The sequence below is a fragment of the Metarhizium brunneum genome, chromosome 5 (genome assembly GCF_013426205.1).
Source record: "Metarhizium brunneum chromosome 5, complete sequence".
Lineage (NCBI taxonomy): Eukaryota > Fungi > Ascomycota > Sordariomycetes > Hypocreales > Clavicipitaceae > Metarhizium > Metarhizium brunneum.
The window spans coordinates 3,885,109-3,906,076 of record NC_089426.1 but is presented as its reverse complement, the minus strand read 5'-3'; the positions used below and the strand labels follow the sequence as shown (position 1 = coordinate 3,906,076).

The following is a 20,968-nucleotide window of genomic DNA, read 5'->3' as shown; positions in this document are numbered from 1 at the left end:
TTGGCGATGGTTCGGTAAGTCCACGTCTGTGGCCACTGGCCAGTCAGAAAGAGCCAGGACCAGGCGCCAGGAGCTAAAATAGGAGACGCAGCTTTCAAAGTGGGAAGGAGCAACTTGCACTGGTAATAGTGCTTGCACCCGCACGATGCACCCGATGTACATGCATACTATTCGGTCCTCCATAATCACGCCAGACTTACCCCAGGTCTGGGCTGGGAATCGAGTCATCGAAAACCCAAGTGAGGCTGGAGGTGACTTCAGACCACGGCTACTATGAGGAATCAACATTATCCTGGCACTATGTTGTTCATTCTCCGTTCTCCGCATTCCCTACGGTAAACCATGTCATTTAACGTAGGAACGCGATGGCTCAACTCCCCTTGCTAGCCGCCCAAACCACCTGCCAGCCCGCAGCATATAAGCCCATTTTAAGCTCCTGACCTGGGCATCTTGATTAAGCCATGTACATACATGTCGACGGTCGTACTACTCCGTAGCAGTATTTGTATGAGCGCTGAGGGCTGGGGAAGAACAGGGACGACGCAGCAGCCACAGAAATAACGGGGCGAATGGGGCAGATGAAAGTCTTGGCCAGGGCGGGTCTGTCGCTGAACAGTGCGTTGGAAGCTGCACAGCACGACCAGCAAATTCAAGGAGCCCAAGTACCCCTCAAATGTTATTGGCGTAGCGCCATGTACGCACTTGCACTGACACCTCAGGCTGGGTCCAGCGAACATTTGAGCCCCAAGCACCTGGTTCACCCATGATTCCGACCCCGCTGGCCAATGATGGCGCTTGTTTCTTCCGGCCTAAACGGGCATGCTCCGCCAAATACTCTGGGCAACCTTACATATGTACAACTAGTACCTACTTAGGTAGTACTAGTACTTTGTTCCCCCCATTGAATCTGTTATTAGATAAGCTCATGAATACTACAGTCAAGAACCCGTAGGCCTTGGAAGCATGGTGCCAAGGTGGCGCTGTGTACATGTGGACAAGATTGCCATGGCCGTGTCAGGTACCAGCTGGCGACCACAATAATGGCTCTGGATTGCTTCAATGTCCGGCCCGCCTTCGACTGGAATGGATGCGCGTGGGATGAATGTGTGTAACACGAGTCTTGCTTGTATATAATAAGACCAAGTTCCTCTCTGATCAATTGGCCCGCGTTCGTCCCGAGACCAGACATTCCCAGCTGCTGTCAACAGCGGCCAGGAGATGGAGAGCCAACGCTCGGTGTGAAAGCCAGGGGAAATCAGGGGCTGCCGGGGTTCGCACGCATCCACTTGCACCTGCGCAAGTTCTCTGGCGCACTTTGATAGTACGTAGTACTTCAGTAAGTTGACCTTTTTTTTTCAGTCAAGATCGTCGCTGCACTTCACAGAGCAGGAAATCAAGGCACAACCTCCCTCGTGCACCTCTTCTTGGAAAAGAGGAGCATGTCTCCGATATTGGCTCGCGTGTATTCCTTTGTGCCCTTTGACTCACGGAAACGTCATGCGAAAGCGCAAGCTTGACGGTTGACTTGGCTGGCAAGCTTGCCTATTGACTGGCGTCCATGATCCCTACATTTGCGGCTGATGCACACAGTAGGGAATACTCGGCGGAGGGAGAGGAAGTATGTACTACCACAGCCGCAAGCCTCCTCGGACGTCCTCGGATCCCCCCGTCCTGGAGTTGCGCCTCGCAGGGCTTTGCGAAACGCACAAGAGCCTAGCCGCTGAGATGGGAGGGAATTGCGTCTGGTTGCTTCGTCCTTGAACCCTGTTCCTGGGCTCGGACGAACTGGGTTGATCTTCTTTGTTCTGGTTGCTATATTAAGCCTGGCCCGGGACTAACCAGACTCCAAAGTTCTTGGCCAGCCCGCATTTGTTGGGGGCAAGAGCGGCACTGGATCAATATGTAAAAAAAAAAAAAAATAGTGCCAAGTTGGTTGCTCTGATAAATAAACCTGCGCTCGAAACCAGCATTCTGCTCATACTACGATCCAAAGCAACTCGAATGGTCGACCCCCTCACGCATAAGTCATCAGTCAAGCCATTGTGTGATGGCCAGTGCCTTGCTCATGGACGTATGGACGTGGAGCTAAAAGGATCAATTGATGCTGCTTGGCACGGTTGTCACACGGCATTGACGGATAGATTGGCCCTGTGTCGTCGTAATTAAACGGCTGTTGCCTTCCAAAGGCGACGTACCAAATATAGTCTACGGAGTACTGATTATGATTATTTCTTGTTCAGTGATTATGCGCATTGTGAACCACTACTGTCAACAGGCGGTTCAGCAACCATCACCACCCGCTTCTCTACAAGCTCGTCCGAGCGGCACAGCCGGCCACTGTGACGGCGACTTGGCGCCAATGTGAAGATCAATGGTTGAGCACCACGTCTGTCGAGATGCAGGCACTTTGACCAGCAGCCATTCAACATGGGACCATCAGTCACAAGTAGGCGGCATGTGGGTCTCCCGCTCGCATCTGCTAGCACTCCTCTTGTCTCGAAGATCGATATCGTGAAACAGCGAAAACCCTTGGTTGCGCCCGGAGAACAGTACTGCTGGAGTAGCGGTCGACAGTGCCGCCCCTTCAGGACAGTCGGGGATTGGTATACCTCGCAACCCGTTTCAAAACGCGGAGCCATGTGCTTCAGGCAAGCAGGTCGTCATTACATTTTGCCCCAGAACGGCCTGGGACGACGCTTGATGGGTTGTGGGTTTGTGGCCGGCCGATTCAGGGAAAAGAGGACGGCAAAATGAGCTTATAGATAGAGTTTGTGGAATTTGATCTAAACGTGTTACCGAGAAATTGGCCCCAGGGTCGTTCACAGGAAAACAAACGGGAGACGGATATTAAGTCAACTTATGCCCGCAGGAATCGCCGCTGAGCCGGTCACGTGGCAATTCTCCAAAGAGCCACCAAGACCAAAGCTTTTCACAATTAGTCCTGTACCATCGTGCTTCAAATACACATCTCCTAGGTTTGGTTGGTGTAAGCTGCGGTACTCCGAATTCCGCAGCTACCTGGCATCTTGGAATCCGGGGAAAGCCATTATTAGCTTGTGCGTCATTGATATATGATACCAGACGTATTGGCAAGCAAGGGGCCATCTGCCTCGTAGACAGCATCGATTGTAAAATAAAATAGGCAAGGGAAAGGGGATTATCCAAGCCCTCTTTGGTTGGGCGCACGGCGATGCCGGCTAAACGTCGCCCGATTGATGCTGTTGGACTGTCATGTGCATGACAAGCGTACTGGATGCGCCAATCGTCGAACACCACGGGCAGGCAGCAAAGCGCCCTTCGTACGGAGTACTCGGTGAAGAAGTCCACGGCAGCCTGGGAATGCATTTGAGACGGAGGACCGATTGCAGATTTGACGAAGGCTGGCAGACGTGTCTACCCTGTCATGACTACCTAGGTAGTTACATGAGTTGCTAATTAGGCTCTTCAAGAATGCTCAATTATCCATCGACAGAATTTCGGTCATGGTGAAGGCGAAGGCGACAAGACTTTGTGTTCCTGAGCTGTTTAGTGCGAAGACGACTCGATGGTTTCAATGTTCCCCAACCTCAAAACATGGAACTCCATGTGGCTATGACGGTCGACAGCAGTTTAATTTAGTCTTTCCGCCAGCCACTCCACACTCCATACTTGATGTGGACTGGTGACGAATACAGAGTACTACATACTTTAAGCAGTGGTAAGTTGTAGTACTAGTACGGAGTATTGATGAATGGACTTGACAGCAACCAACAGTCTGGTCCGTGGCAGCACTTGAGCTACTACCACATGCGGGCTCAATTACGGTAGACACCGGTGACACATGTGCAGGCAGGCATTGACCTCCTAGCGCAGCAACCACGACGCTGCCAGTCCAGCCTGGCACCTGTCCACGCGCTTATGTCGACTGCTCCAGCAATGTCAAGTCCTGATTCGAGACCCACTCCGAACCCAGAGCTGGCTGCATCCATTCGCACGCGCGCACTCCAAGCCGCCTGCCCATCGCCACATGCTGCCGTAGCTCCGTTGCCATCCCCAGCCCGTCTCCGCCGAGCAACCAAGCTCCTCCATATCTCCATCTCCATCTCCATCTGACGCTTGAGCAGCCCGCATCTCAGAGCGTCGTCGCCCGCGCGACGAGACGAACATCCTCGCTTGCCCATGGAAGCTTTGCGACCATGACGTTGCGATCCGACTTGAACGGGTCGTTGCCGTCCGCCCCAACCACCAATGGCATCGGTCATGGCAATGGAGAGACGTCCACTTCCAGGTTCCGCGGGCAAGGTGACAGCAGCCCCGACCGCGACGACCTCTCCAATGGCACCGGAGACAATATTCGCCCCTCCAGCGCACCCGGTAGAAAGAATGGCGTTGTATTTGTCGAGTCTGGAGATGAACTGGGAGAGCGGCCAGAGAACCACCGTGTGAAGCCGCCTTTACTACGAGCCAAGAGCGACTTTGCACCGCGTTCTGTCGAAGAGTCCGATACCGAGGAGGAGATTAGCGAGTGGGGAGCTCGACATGGCTTCGAGGATCACTATCAGTCCGAACACATCATCTCACAATTAGCAAGTGTATGTTATGTCCATCCCACCCTCCTCGAGGGCTGTTGCTCTACCCTTGTTGGCGCTTCTTGAGTTGCGCAAATGGGACACGTGCCGTTCATGGCGTTTGTTGTGATGCCACACTCTTGTGATAAACACTGGCCCTGCATATATGGGCAAAAATTATACCGTCCCGAGATCTTGTTTTGCAAGCCAAAATTATGTATGCAAAGAGATCCCTTATGCGCTTGCTAATCATGCCGTCCCAGAACTGGTACATGTATTTTACCGATAAACGCCATGAGACCACTGGCAAGCCGAAGCGCCTAGAATATGAGTTGCAAGACTGGAGGCAACGAGATAGACTCAAGACCGTGTCTGCTGCTCTTGCGGTCTGCTTGAATATCGGAGTCGAGCCCCCAGATCAGCTCAAGACGACCCCCGGAGCAAAACTCGAGGCCTGGACCGACCCCACAGTGCCTCCTATCCAGAAGGCCCTGGAGAACATAGGGAAGGCTTTACAGACTCAGTATGAGACGCTAGCTATCCGTGCTCGCTATAAACAGTACCTGGATCCGTCCGTCGAGGAAACCAAGAAGTTTTGCGTATCTTTAAGACGAAATGCCAAGGATGAGCGAGTGTTGCTGCACTACAATGGCCATGGCGTGCCCAAACCCACCGCATCCGGTGAGATTTGGGTGTTTAACAAGACATATACACAGTACATCCCTGTCTCTCTGTATGATTTACAGCAATGGCTACAGGCTCCGACCATCTTTGTTTGGGATTGCTCCGAGGCTGGAAACATCTTGAACAATTATCACCGCTTTGTTGAGAAGCATGAGGAGGAGGAGGAGGAAGCAGCGGATAGGGATCCTCACTATGAAAAGACCAGCTTTCGGCCCTATATTCATCTTGCTGCTTGTGCAGTCAAGGAAAACCTTCCCACCAACCCGCAGTTGCCGGCGGATCTATTTACGGCATGCTTGACAACGCCCATCGAGATGGCGCTATGGTTTTTTGTACTTCAAAACCCCCTCAAGACCAATCTTACTCCGGAACGCGCAAAGCAGCTACCTGGGCGTCTTCAAGAGAGACGGACACCCCTTGGCGAGCTCAACTGGATCTTCACAGCTATTACGGACAGCATTGCATGGACCACGCTGCCTCGAGATTTATTCCGCAAGTTTTTCCGTCAAGACTTGATGGTGGCTGCGTTGTTCAGGAACTTCCTCCTGGCTCAGAGAGTCATGACTGTTTATGGCTGTCATCCGCAATCGTACCCAGCCCTGCCTGATACGCATCAACACCCCCTGTGGGAGACATGGGATTTAGCAGTTGACATGGCGCTGGCGCAGCTGCCCATGCTTGAAAGGAAGGAGAGCGAAAGTATCGAATACGAGTATCAGAACTCCACCTTTTTTACGGAACAATTAACAGCTTTCGACGTGTATTTAACAAGGGGCGACGCGATGGCACAGAAACCCCCTGATCAACTGCCAGTAGTCTTGCAGGTTTTGCTCAGTCAGCAACACAGAGTACGAGCTCTCATTTTACTTGGTAGATTCTTGGATCTCGGCCCTTGGTCGGTTCAGCTGGCACTTAGCATAGGAATCTTCCCCTATGTTCTAAAGCTGTTGCAGTCCGCTGCTGCAGAGCTGAAACCCGTCATGGTTTTTATTTGGGCGAGGCTGATTGCTGTGGACATATCTTGCCAACAGGACCTTATCAAGGACAGCGGATACAGCTACTTTGCCCAGATTTTGAAGCCATCTGAAGGGCTACCCGTGGTAGACGGCGACGAGCACAAGGCCATGTGCGCCTTTATCCTTGCGATGCTCTGCAAAGATTACAAGAATGGCCAGATGGTTTGCAACCAGACGGACATCATGTCTTACTGCCTGGCTCATCTACAAAATGAAAGCAACCCCCTCCTTCGACAATGGGCATGTCTCTGCATAAGCCAGCTATGGCAAGACCTCCCAGAGGCTAAATGGAGAGGAATCAGAGAGAATGCCTATGTCAAGCTGGCATACCTTATGCGGGACCCTTGCTGTGAAGTCCGCGCTGCCATGATTCATGCAATGACTAATTTCTTGGGAATTCCCGATTTGACGGATGAGGTGGCTCGTATTGAAGAGTCTATTGCCTGGACTATTCTAGAGATGGGCACGGATGGCAGCCCCATGGTTCGCAAGGAGTTTATCAACTTCTTGTCTCACTTCATGATTCGATTCGAGAGCAAGTTCCTGGTTGCAGCTTATGAGCAGCTTCAAGAAGAGAAGGAATATTTGATCTTCCCGCCGCAGGACGATGGTCAGGACCACAAGATGGGACTGCACTATGCAAGACCAGAGAATCGAAACAAAGACGGGACAATCAAACCCATGGCCCATGGCCTCTCACACAATACCGTGTATATGGCGTGCTGGAAACATGCACTCATTCTCAGCGTGGACCCGCACCCAGAGGTCCAACGAGAGGCGACCATCATCGTCGACTACATGCACAATGCCTTGATCAACTCAACCGTAGGCGAGGCAGCACAGCTTTTGATGCGAGAGATTCAGACACGAGCAAGGCAAACAGCTATTTTGAGAAATGCGGCACAGGCTGCTCAGAAATCCCACACGGTGGGTGGGCAGGCAACGCAACCCCTGCCTTCTCCGGGTATTTTGCGCAGGACCGCGAGCCTGCTCTTTCAGTCGTTCATAGGAAGCGAGGAGAGATCACGGCCAAGTACACCAGGGAGCCCGGTACCTCCTCGCTCACCATCCAAGCTCGCACCAGATCAAATGGCAGCCCCCCCGGAACAAAGTGACCTGAGCTCCGCAACGTATAATGTGGCGCGGGAGCCAATGACCGGGGCATATGAGGAAAGGGACCTTTCGCGGGCCCCTAGCATGCCGCTGAAGAGCAGATTCCTTGAATGGTCCATTGAGTATTTCCGCGAACCACAGATGAAACCTAGCGAGGCAGATGAACCTGGTAGCACCGAGTACAATGAGCGTCTTTGGAGACGAGCTCGCAACGAGAATATGCTGAGAGAGACGCAGCCGCTGAAACAAATGGCTGGTACCCATAAATGGAACAACCAGCTGGGAATTGTGAATAACGGTGCTCAGCCGGCCAAGATGACATTTCATCAATATGAGGACCATTTGGCTGTGTCGGATGACGGAAACACTGTTTATGTGTGGGACTGGAAGAAGCAAGGTCGTCTGAGCCGATTCTCAAACGGCAATCCCCAAGGATCCAACATCAGCGACATGAAGTTCATCAACGAGGATGACCAAGCTTTTTTGTTGACGGGTTCTTCAGATGGTGTGATTCGCGTATATCGCAACTACGACTCCGACAAGGAGATTGAACTGGCAACCTCATGGCGAGCATTGACACACATGGTCCCTAGTAACGTGAACTCTGGTATGGTGTTTGACTGGCAGCAGGTAACGGGCCGGATCCTCGTTGCTGGAGACGTGAGAGTTATTCGCGTGTGGTACGCGGCGCACGAAACCTGCGTCATGGACATACCTGCGCGGTCAGGATCGTGCGTCACCTCATTGACATCGGATCAAATGACTGGAAACATTTTTGTTGCTGGTTTCGGAGACGGCGCTGTCCGGGTCTTCGACACGAGACTGCGGCCTCAGGACTCCATGGTGCGCAAGTGGAAGGACGAATCAGACAGACAGTGGATCAAGAGCGTGCACATGCAGCGAGGCGGACAGCGCGAACTCGTCAGTGCTAGCCGCAACGGCAAAGTCAAGGTGTGGGATATCCGGATGGATAGGCCGTTGCACTCGTTCCAGACGACAAGAGATACCTTGCGGACGGCCAGTACACATGAACACCTGCCCGTCTTTGCAGTGTAAGTCTTGACCAGCTTGGCCAGCTTGCGAATATTGCTTACTAACATCCGGGTATAGTGGCACTTCCCAACACGCTGTCAAAGTATTCAACCTCGATGGCAACGAACTCTCTCGCCTCGAACCATACTCCAGCTTCCTCCAACAAAATCGAGGAGTACCCATTGCAGCCACTGCCTTCCACCCACATCGACCAATCCTTGGCTGTGCCGCGCGCGGCGATCATCACATAAACCTGTTTACATGCGAAAAAACGGAAGCCTTGCATTTTGGTTAGAAGCCGTCATCTTCTCCGAAAAAACACTCACTCCGGTCCAATTCACTATGATATACCCCATCCGTTTGTCTTTAATCATCCTATCACGACAAGCGCCAGTTTTACTTTTTTTTGGTTTAAAGCATGGTTTTGCCAAGGTGGTCTGACTTGCCCTTGATTTCAGAAGGTTAGATGACAGAATACCGAATTAGTCGGTTCAGCGCGCGCCTCGTTCGTTTTACTTGCTGCGTCAGGAGTTGATAGATGTGCAACCTCCCTCTGCAGGTGGACAAGGTCGTACTTAATTGAACTTTTTTCTCATCTTGCATTGTCTGGCCGTATCCTTATGACGCCTTGGATTGTATCTGCCGTTGACAGACCTTGACGCCGTAGTTGGTATGTTTGGCTCCCGTTGCCATCAAGTATGCGTTGTATTGTCGACATGTACTCCGTACAGCATTCCTCAAACGTTTCTTTTATGCCTGGAATAAGCTGAATGCAAATTTTGCAAGGGCTGGCTGCCCTGCTTACCTAGATGCCTGGGCACTACCTGAAGATCTATTCTCTATTTCGTTGATTTCCAGAAATGCAGACTTCTGAATTAATTCTTGGGCTAAATACCCCATACTCCATCAATGACGATCGCTTGGATCATCTAAGGACTTGTAACACGTACAGCAGTCAACGTAAGTACGTACTTGCATGTACTGTGTACATTTTTACATTTTCCAAGGGTCATGGTTCGTCCAATGTTGAAGTCCATAGAAGGCCAATGTGGAGCTGACCAAAGAGGCTAGCGGGACTCATCCAGTGGTTTTCTCCAGCAAGTCCACGTTGCCGGACTGCCGGCATGGCGGGGTGGGCACCTGGCGGGATGTCCCGCCAAGGAGGGGGGCTCTCTTTTTCGAAGCGTCGGATACGGACGGAATCACGACTGCCAGTGATGCGGCTCACCCCAAGCTGCGGCAACTATCTTGACCGCACGCGTGTGCCCATTCCATCCTGTATGGACTAAAGTCCTTGGACGTCTTGTTTCTTGGTTCTGGTAGATGGAAGCAACCTCCCGCGTATCTGCGAAAAACAGCCATGGCTAACGGCGTGCTTTCAAATGGCAACCCGATGCCGCCGGTGTCGACGGCTAAACGGGCGAAGGGGAAGACGTATCCTCCAAGAAGGCCCTTCAAAAAGGCCTAAGCAGAAGCCAAGAAGGAAGTTGAGGCTGAAAAGGCTCATGGCGCCAGAGCAGTGAGCACCATGCCAAACAGGCTACTGCCAAGGCCGTGGCTGGATAATGCCGATTTACTTGGCAACGGACAACTATAGCGCTGTTGCGCTGCGGACAACTAGGTGGGCGCTGAGAGGGTCAATCTGAAGACCGTGGGAGCACATTGACAGGACCATCAAGCCCAGGGGACGGGTTTAGAATGCGAGAACGCAGTGTGCAAGCGATGGCGCTTGTCGAGCTGCGCGAGGAGAGAAACCGGGCTATCCAGGGCGTTGTGACCGCTATCCCTGAGTGGGAAGCCTTTTCCCAAGCAAATAGTGAGATGGATCGGAGGTCTGACGCTCGAGGGTTTTGTCCTGGTGGGGGGAAACCATCGAGAAGCCCCTTGTTGAGCTGGTGAGAGTGTGCGTTTCCAACTACGAGCCGCGCATCTCCAAGTGCTGCTTTGCGCCTGGTGTTGAGGTTCTTGGTATGGGGTTCGTGGTCTGCCTCTGAGGGCGGCTCTAATGTCTTTGGAATGAATTATTTCAAGAAGCGGGCCAATCTTGCAGTCTCCTCAGTTCTACAAGCATCTTCAATGTTGGGATTACCGGTGGAAGAAAGCGCGTCTACTGTACGGAGTACTGAACCCGTCTTTCGTGCTGAGGAATTCCAACACCCTTGGACATATGGCTGAGGTTTGTCTACCCCCGGGTCTATTGCTACCATTTCCTGTTGATGGGGGAATGTATTCCTCATAGTATTATCTGACATATTTTTCTTCTCTCTTCAATTTTAGCTTGCTGGTCTCGGGTTGGAAATGGAAATCGAAGAGGACTTATCTTGGATGTGCGTGGGATGCTGGAGACGGTGCTTCTCTACACCTTCCGGGGCCTCGCCACTTGCTCAGATCGCGTTGATTAGAACCGCCTGCGCCTCAGAAGAATGCCTGTTACCGGAACCCAGGAAGGGGGTTCGTTGCCGAGGGTAGGCTCTTCTTCGTGCTGAGGGCCCTGAAGAGTACCGCAATGTTTCTGAGGGACATGTCGTCGCCTCAAGGCAAGGCTCTGGGTGCCTGATGTGCTAGAGGCCCGAATCGTCAAGAGGGGCGTTTATTCTAGCAGCCCTGGTATCGAGGAGTACGTGTACATTTTCCAAAATGCCGGTGTTCCTCCCCACGGTGATGGCGGCACTGGTCTTGACCCTGTCGCCGCTTGGTATCCGAACTTGACTAGCATGCACTTGGCTAGCTATTATCCTCGTACTTCCACCGAGAGATCGATGCCGTAAGAGGCGCAATGACAGCGAGTTGGAAGTAAGACACGTGTAAATAGACAAGGATGTCACGGATCATGAATGTGCCATGGCCATTCACGGCTTGGTTAAAAGGTACGAGGCATCAAATGACTCTTTGGACAAGGAACGGCATGGAAACAAATGAAAAGAAATAACAATCAAGTCCCTAGCTCATAATATTGCCACTTGAGACTCTATATTGTGGTGTCCACAAACCCATGTGTTGACTAACGAATTTGGGACAAGAGATTGAATAGGAGGAGCGAGAGATCGATCTCTGACAAGCCTGTGCCATAGGTGGCAGACATCGAGGTGCTGGCACAGGGCATCAATGGGCTTGTCGAGCCACAAAGATGGCCAAGAGATTTCGGTGTCAAAGGTAGTAATCCGGAAGCCATGTGGGCGTTGAGGGCAAGGCACGGAAGATTGCGTCCTACAAGCCCATTTCCGCTGGTCCCTTTGTGTTTGGCGCCTGACAAACAGGCGGGCGGATAGAGAAGGTAATAGATGGACATGGCAAGGCAGATCATTCCGCAATGGCAACGGAATCAACTACTTCCAGGCGTTGACTACAAGCCAACATATGAAGTTAGTGTGGTGAGACAAGCCTCGGGTTTGATTCCACTTCTGAACAAGGCCTTTGAGGGTGGAGCTGCATGGTTCCTCGATCCCGTTGTTCATATGTATGTACATGCTTCGGACAAGAGAGCGATCGACAGGACATGCCCGAGGTCCTCAATCTCTGATAGAGACAAGGCCGACTCGAAAAAAGAGTCCTTGGCTTTGACAGTTGACAGCTGACAGGCTCTGGGCTAGGGTGTGCGTTCTAGACAAGCTAGCGACTGAGACAGGATCGATATGCATTGCACGATCTACGTCAAATATGGACTAGGAACAGCATGGGTAGCCTGCATTGTGTTTCGAGCCTGCCGGAAGTCGCATCGGTCGTCGATGAGTGAGTTGAGTGGCGCTGTGAGGTTGCCATCCCGCAGGTAAGACGAAACCAACCAACCAAGTTCAACCAACCAGCCAACCACAATCCCAACCCCAAAGTATTCAGAGTTCAGTTTGCACCTATTATGTTCGGGTAGACCGGAAACAAAGCGTGCCGAACATCGAAACTAGGTAGTCGTAATGCGCGAGTCTTGCTAGTATCTAGCACCGGGCATACGTGCTATTCAGTACTGTTGGCTGGCAAATGCAACATTGGGCAACTTGCAGGACTTGGATGCATCGCCGCTAGTATGGTCCTGGAGGTTACGAGGGAGCCTTAGTCTTGGGTTATGGAGTGGAACACAAGACGGATTGTCATACTCAGTGTCGTACAAGATTTGAGCGACTATTGACGCTGTCAGTCATCTGAGGAGATGGTTTGGGAGCTTGGCAGCAGGGCCCTCGCCACCATCTTCTCCCAAGAGTGTGCATTGTATTACTGATTCGGCTTCGGCAAGTATTCCCTTCGTTGCGCTGGTCCATGATGTGTTCTGAGTGATGTAGCCCTCGGTACCAGATCACCATAGGAGCCGCAACTGCATTGTTTCCCATATAATCAGTGATCGCCATTTTCATTTCTGCCAGAACAATCAAAATGGGCAGTCAATAGCTTTTCAAGGTGCAGTATAGTAGATGCACAATGGCCAGCATTGTCTCGGGTGGAGTGACTATGAGTACTTGGTCTCGGTTTGGCGACGCAGGCTGTTGGCAGGCAGTCATTTGCTCAAGGGGCATGGAGTGACGTGCTGGCAGGATTGTGGCAGAGGATCCACCGGGACTAATGACATTCGAGCTGAGAACTTCTGTGCAAAAGCCTGTTGGTTGCGGAACACTCTGTAGTTGTGTGGTTCGTGGTTGTCGGCATGGATAGGCGGTATGGTCGAGGAGATTGGAGGGCCTGGCTCATTGTGGTTGGTGGCTTGGAAGAGCAGCGAGTGGGAGCAGGAGTTGGCTGGGCTCCTGATGTGAACTCTAGATGCAGAATTTGTGAAACGAAGAATGCGACGGCCGGCGTGGTGTCCTGTGGGAAAACAAGGCCTGGTACGGGGGTTTGAATTATGAGTGGAGGGTTTATTTATGCGGCGATGAGCCAGCGGAGTTAATGATGAGAAGTCCGGTATGCTTGTGTGGTCAAAGGCTCGAATTTAGAGATGCCGATGGAGATTGCCAAGTGTGATGCTTGGCGGGGTATCACTATAACATTTGCGGCTGGAGAAGACTGTTGGCAGGTGCGTTGATCGTCGGTCCTTCCGCGCTGGGAGAAGATGCATGTGGCGACTGGAGCGGTTGGTTGGCAGGCAGTTGGCTGCTGTAATTAACGAATCAATCATGATTCTGCAGTCTGGTCGCAACATCTCAACATTGAACAACCGTCGGCGCCACCCCAAGCACAACGCGGCACCTCCTGCAGTTCCGTGTCTGCTTCGCCAAGTCCATGAGGTTTAAATGGTGTCGAGCTGTCAATCAATTGTCTGGATCCATACGTCAAATAACAAGGCTATGCTATGTGCGTGTACTCTTGCAGCTAGAGGCTGACGACTCACGAACTAACCAGGACCATGTTGCCCGTATGTTCTCTAGGCCCGGCCCCGTCTACTTGTGTCTGGTTAGTTCCAGAAGCCATGGAACCGGGCCTACAAGGCTAACGGCCCAAGCGTACCGAGGATGGATCCTGATGGTACTGACGCTGATGGTTCTGTTCCAACTTGAATCGCCGTGCTGCATCTGCCATGAGCCATGAGCCGTGACATGCGCCTTCGGCCTTCGGCATCGGCCATGTGCCTTCAAGCCCTGTCTCGTCTCGTCTCGTCTTGATGTCGGGAGCATTGAGAGCATCAACTCCTGGAAGTCCGGCACGCCCGCCATCGCCCATCGTGCCTTCCCGCAGGCTCGCGCCCATCAGGTCCATGTCCCCATGCCCAGCGGGTTAACGCCACCATTTCACCTCCGGCACGCATTAACTGGGGACCAGTCGACTTTCAGCCCACCATCGCCCGTTGCGTCGTCGTCTCATGCCCAAAGGCCCTGCTTCGACTTTTTGGCCGCTTTCCTGCGCTTTCCTGCGCTCTCCATCTCGTCCTTATATCTCGCTTCTTCCCAGTCGCAATCTCCATCGCCTACATCGCCAACTCGCCTCTCCTGCATTCCCTCGCCCTCTCAGTTCCCGTCAGTCTCGTTCTGCCAGCACAGCGTCAACGGGTCAACCGTCACAGAGTCAGAGCCACAGAGCCACAGAACCGCCATGGACTTCTCGTCGCAACCGTTCCCCTTCACGGCTGGCCAGCCCTACCAGTCCTTCATGAGCGTTCCCCCACTGACGCCGTCCAACTCTCACTCTGCGGGCTCCGACGATTACAACACCGCTTCTCCTGCAGTCAGTACCCTTCTCATGATTCCCCGTGTCTGCAAAAAGTCATGCCATGCTCGCGCTTGGCTCTCTCCCTGTTCTTCATCCCACCCCACCATGGCTCAACTCCAGATGGACTTGCACCCGACGGCTTTGTACCGAGTTCCTTTCCACCACGGCGTGCACCTGCCCTCACCTCCTTGAAAAAGTTGCACCGCATGCAAAATCATTGTACCATTACCCCAAATATTCTTTCGTCACTAACAGTTATTCGTGTAATGCAGGATGGTTTCGACGGTATTCCCAATACCGACCAGTTTCAAGGCTTCGAATACAACCAAGGCTTCCATAACCCTTCTCAACACCAGACTCCAGGCTTTCCTGGTCCACCAACTCCTCCGAATCCTGCGACATATACAAGCCAGCAATCAATCTCACAGCTTCATCAAGCTGCTAGCTCGAATGGCCCCCTCAACAGCACCTTGTCGGGAGCCAGGTCCGATGGCGCTGATGACAACAGTCATACTCGAGGGGGCAGTGACGACGATGATTCCCTGACACCTGCCCAATCGCGACGCAAAGCGCAGAACCGTGCAGCGTGAGTGCTCAATGCCGTATTTTTCATACACGTACCCGAAGCAAATATGTTTAACATGGCCATGGATAGACAACGTGCGTTCCGTGAACGGAAAGAGAAGCATGTCAAGGATCTGGAAGCAAAACTTGCACACATGGAAGCGGCGCAGCAGCAGGCGTCGGTCGAGAATGAGAGACTCAAGCGGGATTTACAAAAAGTTTCAACAGAAAACGAGATCTTGAGAGCCACGTCTTCAGTGACCAACGGACATCATATTTCGCACTCACCCGAACCAACAACAACCGGCCCCATGAGGTATAATCCTACTGACTTTTACTCCAACGTTCTTCAAAACCACAAGAACAAGTCCCCCTCACACCGTATTGTCACTTCTGACGATGGGGAGCGTTTGCTCGCTGCTGGTGCAGCTTGGGACTTTATCATCGATCATGACCTCTACAAACGAGGTCTGGTCGATGTTGGTGATGTCAGTGAAAGATTGAAATCGTGTGCCTTATGCGACGGACAAGGCCCTGTCTTTTCGGAGCGCTCGATTGTCTATGCTATGGAACAAAGCGTGGCAAGTGGCTCCGATGACCTTTTATAGTCGCTCAACCGGTTTGGGCTGAAGACGTCATATGCAACGCCTTGCCTCTGGGACTGGTCCGATGAAGGGCCATGTCTATCATGATGCGATGCAAGTCAAATAATATCTGAGCCGTAAGGCTTCAAAACATGGTGTTTTGGTTAAGGGGGCATTTTGGGTACAAAAGGCGTCGGACTGGCTTTCACTTTTGGGTTGGGGCCCGGGGGGCTACACATGATACATACTTTTCCCTACCCAACAGTATTTGGCGGCGCATGCGGCGCGGTACGCTGCCACCTTTTGGGCTGCTTTTGATATCATGGATGGCGCAAGCTTGGTAAACACAGCATTCACTTTCCGATCTCATCTATAAAACATGGCCTCCGGCCATTGTTTGTTGTTTTCCAGTCATTGGTAACCGGCACCATATCAGCAGCTCTGTTGTGCGTTGACTTCTGGACAGGGGCTTGACGGGAGCCTTGATGTACCGCCAGGTTCAGTGTCATTATACCAGCAAATGAACTCCCTGGACTGTATGCTATGATCGGGATAATTGTCTCTTTTTTGAGTGGAAAATTTGGACCGACGTAGGGGGAGGATTGAGCTGCGGGCAAAGTTTTGTTGATTTTATTAATGGCGTCGTTTTGTTATTCAGCTTCAATTGACTCAATTTTTCCGTGCACTACACATAATCACAGCGATATTTAAATAAAGACTGTACTTTTGTAGTCCATTCTTTTCCCGGGATATTTGAGTCTCGTCCACTCAACTCGTCCTATGTCGTAACTACAGCCATTGCAACACGTCCTTGTCCTTGACGTGCCAGTCTTCATTTAGCCTTGTTTTCGAAACGAAGTCTTCTTAGTCATGCTCAAGTGATGACTCGCTCGGATCTTGGCAAGACGGAATCATTTTCACTAAATAAAACTAGGACCGTTGACTCTAGACTAGCCCGGCCGCTAAGTCACGGCACTAGAAACCTAGGGACTCCCCATGGCGATGTAGCCGTCTACCCGCATCACAAGAGAGATTAGGTGTCTTGGCTAGAGGCAGGGGAAAGCCGCCTGCGTCCTGCGCCATGATGAATAGTGGTGGCATATTCCTGGCCTTGAGATCTCACGGCAACGTCGAGTTTATTGACTCGCCGTATAATATGAGCCCAGCGGCGGCCGAGCACCGACCATGTAGCATTCGATTCCAATACTGGGGACCCCGTTGACGTTCAGATCCCACGACTCTTACCTGATGCCAACGCTGGGACGTCTTAGAACGCCTTATACGCCAAGTCTACAGGTACTTAGAAACTCGAAACTCTAAACCGTGCCTGAGAGGTACCCCTGACGACGGAATGGTAATGCAGTGCATTGCTGACCGCGAGCGCTACTACTCGGGGCAGCAGAAAGTTATGACCATACGGAGAAACAACTCGCTGCGCGCGTAGGAAAGCCGGCTCGCAGACATTGTACAAGGGATTCGACAGGGTTCACGGTGTACGCCATGCACGGTAAAGCGCTGATCAGGCTGCGGTTGCTCTCCGCCACGAGTCGGCGAAGATGGAGAGATAGCACGAGCAGTCAGGCGACTGTTGGAAATAGAAGATCAAACACACCAAGCTGGGCTCCGATCGAAGGAGTACCCTGCTCTATGCTTTTTGCCTGGACGACGCAAAATGCAAAAAATGACCGACATGTCAGCTTGACCCCGTTGGATGTTTGGGCAATGTACGCTACTTGTCTTCACTTCAACTTAGCATCGCGCCAGCATGACGTCGCGATTCCTAGAGTGTTTAGCTCTTCGGACTTATCTCCCTATCCAGTATCAGCAATTTTGATCGTCTCAGGACTCAAGTGGCCATGCGCCGCTGCAATCCCTGTCTACCATGCAAACTGTATACCGCTATTAACGAATATGTCTGCAGATTTGTACGGAGCACTAGCAATACAAAGCGGAAAGGCCAACCTAAGCGGGATCATATGGATTAATATTATACAATGCAGAGAATTCACGCAATGTAAAGCTAAAAGCAACTAATACAACTAAGGACTCCGTGCCTCCTAACTCCTATAACATGTCTGTTCCCTAAATTGCAACACATGGTCTCCTCCTTCTTTTTCCGTTTCCACGGCAAGGCCATAGTTTCCATGTCCATCTCACAAAACGGTACTGACGGCACGAGACGTACTATCGAATTCCTTGGCGTAGTAAACCCCGCACGTTTTCCCAGTCGCTTATATTTTCGTGCTCGTGACCTTCGTTCTTACGCGTCCTAAACCATCATGTAGCCTCTCCCTAAATCTGTCCGCTCTTTCGTCTTTTTGTCGTATTAAAAAGGCATTTCTTCGCAACCGTTTCACATCTTGATGACAGCGCTCACCAGTTTTTGGTTTCCAAGTTGGTTGGGAGAGTTGATCTCAGTACAGTGGCACCTTAGTGAATCTTCTCGCCGCTGGCCTTGGGGCCGAACTCGTCATAGGGGTGCTTAATAGTCAAGCACCAAATGTCGAGATAGTCACAGATGGACACGATAACATCGACGACGAAGCTGCCATAGACACCAAAAGCAATACCAAGGATGAGAAAAACGAAAGAAACCTGGTATTCGTCGTGTCCAAGGGCGCTAGGCCAACCAATGCCGAATCGCTTGACGAGAACAGGACCAAGAGAGTCGATAACACCGCATGCTAGGGGGATGCTGAGGACATTCCAGTAAGGGAAGGGAAGCTTGACGAGGTGGGCTGTGATCATCCGCCCAACACTGTAGGCATTGACAATACCGGCAAAAAGTACAAAGGGGACGAGGTGGTGGTGCAAAATGTTGGGCTGCAGGTGCAGATAGGTGACTATCAGAGTCCAAACGCCGAAGAAAGGTAACAGGCCGACAAGAGCCCCGCGGGAGCGGTCACCACGTTCGTGTCGCGCTCGGATGACGTTGAAGGAAGACTCGACGGTATTGAGGACTAGCACGATGGCGCCTTGGACTAGGTACCACTCGGTGAAGGAGAGCTCGTAGATGAACGTGGGAGTTCCCAAGGTCTCGGGAATACCAATGGCTTTGAGCATGCTCTGCTGCCAGATGTGGGCTCCGCCGAGCAAACCGGTCAGGGTGTAAACGGCGACCAGAATCAAGACACCTTCAACTGGACCGTTGACAATGCCGAGTGTGAGTGTCTTGGTGTGGTACTCGTCCCAGGTCTGAACGTAAAAAGTAAGGAGGGCTGCAATTCAAAAATAAACGTTAGCAATCGGCATTTCCAGCTCTGCGCATCAACAACGGAAGAGCGAGAGCGGACGTACAAGCAAAGAGAGTCGCAACCGTCTTCCAGCCTTGGCCCATGTTCTGAGAAGCAGCGAAAATGAGAACCTCAAGACTAGTATTGAGAGCGTCAACACCATGGTCAAATAACTCGCCGAGGGGACCGGATTGCTTGGTTCGGCGTCTACGGGTCGCGTTAGTTGTCAATGTCCACCATCGGCTCGAACTCCTCTTCAGTTTTGGCTGATTTTGACGCTGAGATGCGACAAGGAGCAGGTTATCCGGGAACCACAGGGTATGGACTCACGCCTGAGCACCGTCGACGGCATCAAAAGTCTGGTACAGGAAGAGACCCAGAGCCCAGCTGAAATACACCCAAGCGGGACAGTCCTGGTCGAGGGTAGGATTATACCACAGGAGCGTCAAGACGTTGATTACCACAAACACAAATCCAGTCAGAGTGATTAAATTGGGGGCCATGCTCATGGGAAACAGCTTGATGACGAAATTATTGTAGAACGGCTTGAGGATGTACTTGGACGTGAGCGACCGATCAACCGAAGAGTACTTGTACTCCTTGAGCGCCGGGAGCTGGTTGTGTCGAAGGTAGACCATCTTGGGCGATGTGCGAGGGCAACTGCCGAAAACACAATTGTCAGAGAGCGTGCGCGTGCGCGTGCGAGACTGATAGTTGACAGAGAACTAACCGGCGTGCCGCAAGATATTATGTATGTGTGTGGTCGCGGGTTGATCGTAACAAGTGGTGTCAAGTCAAAAGGGGTGTGGGACGTCCAGATGTCGACTTGGTTCAGACAATCGCAGGCTCAACCAAGAAGCAGAGGCTAAAGAAGGAAAGGGAAGAGTCAGGTCAGCAGTCAGCCAAAGCCAGAGGCACTCAGCCCTTTGATCAGAGCCGCGCTCGAAGAACTATGAACTCTAGACACGCAGACCGGAAACAGAAAGGGATGCTGGTGTTGAGAGGGGGGAAAGGGAAACTCGGGGATCGTCGAGAGTTGACGGACTTGACGAGGGAGGGCGGCTCGTTACCTACAGGGTTGCGCCTTCTCTCTTTTTTTTCGGAGTTCCGTTCGTGTCGCGTGGCATGGAGTGTCAGTACCGGTAGGTATTCTTTGAAGTGAAATGACCCATTTCAAGCGTGTGAAAGGGTGCAGCAGTGCAGTACCGGGTACATGCTCCGGTACAGGACACTTAGCAAGGTTCGTGAAAGTTGTGTGCTGCGTGCCGTGCGCTGGCCTTTCCTCTTCTAGCGGGTTTCCCTTGATAAGCTGCTCCTGCTTTCTCTTTGACGTGAAATTTTTCGGACTGGGACTGGCGGGACTGATGCCGTCGGCAACGTCATTTCCCCTGTGCCGTTCTGCGCTAGTCCTGTTACGGCCCCCCCTCACACATTCTGGGCAGACGCAGGGCATGTGTACGTACCAGACATCGTGTGTTTCCCCAGTCAATGCCTGCATCATCAAAGAGCGTGGAATGCAACCGTTTGCACCACGCGACATGATGCACATGATGGCTGGCAAAGATTGCTGTAGCGGCTTACAAGGAAATTCTCCACATTTACTGACCAACGCAACGTTGATTGCCCCTATTCAATGTGTACGGAGAAGCGAGTCTCAAAAAAAGGGATTCGGGCAAGCGTGCCATTCACAAGGTGAATAAGACTACTCCTCCAGACGATTATGCAAGACGCAGTGTTTGACGATTATATGCCATCAGACCCCATGGGTTAGCGTTGCTAGGCCGCCCATAGCGTACGGAACTACTCCTCTTGTGTCTCCCACGGCTCAGGAGTAGCCATAACATAGACTTCAGACGGCGCCCGGTTTGAATCCTGAGCCTGCCTTATTATCATGTGCCGATTTACCAAAATATTCAAACTGCCACAATACACGTGCGATGTACTTCTTTTCTGGACAATGTAGATGAGAGCAAAGGTTGCTCAAGGGTTTGCAACAAAGGCGCATATCTAGTGCCATGGCGCAATTGTTGAAAGGGCCAGTATACTATAGCCACCTACCATAAGTGCTA

General features: G+C 51.9%; 3 protein-coding genes across 3 annotated transcripts; 2 read left to right on the top strand and 1 right to left on the bottom strand.

Annotated features, from left to right (window-relative positions):
- Nucleotides 1–4,175: 4,175 nt before the first annotated feature.
- mip1 (Target of rapamycin complex 1 subunit mip1) lies at nucleotides 4,176–8,687 on the top strand (the record flags this gene model as incomplete). The annotated part of the gene is made up of 3 exons (XM_014686378.1): nucleotides 4,176–4,571; nucleotides 4,811–8,412; nucleotides 8,471–8,687. The coding sequence occupies 3 exons, from the start codon at nucleotides 4,176–4,178 to the stop codon at nucleotides 8,685–8,687; spliced, it is 4,215 nt and encodes a 1,404-aa protein (XP_014541864.1).
- Nucleotides 8,688–14,074: 5,387 nt separating this feature from the next.
- On the top strand, nucleotides 14,075–15,690 carry FCR3 (Fluconazole resistance protein 3; the record flags this gene model as incomplete). The annotated part of the gene is made up of 3 exons (XM_014686377.2): nucleotides 14,075–14,533; nucleotides 14,791–15,104; nucleotides 15,174–15,690. The coding sequence occupies 3 exons, from the start codon at nucleotides 14,075–14,077 to the stop codon at nucleotides 15,688–15,690; spliced, it is 1,290 nt and encodes a 429-aa protein (XP_014541863.2).
- Nucleotides 15,691–18,096: 2,406 nt separating this feature from the next.
- On the bottom strand, nucleotides 18,097–19,537 carry G6M90_00g092180 (uncharacterized protein; the record flags this gene model as incomplete). Its single annotated transcript, XM_014686376.1, has 3 exons — nucleotides 18,097–18,884; nucleotides 18,964–19,106; nucleotides 19,230–19,537. The coding sequence occupies 3 exons, from the start codon at nucleotides 19,535–19,537 to the stop codon at nucleotides 18,097–18,099; spliced, it is 1,239 nt and encodes a 412-aa protein (XP_014541862.1).
- Between the last annotated feature and the right edge of the window lie 1,431 nt (nucleotides 19,538–20,968).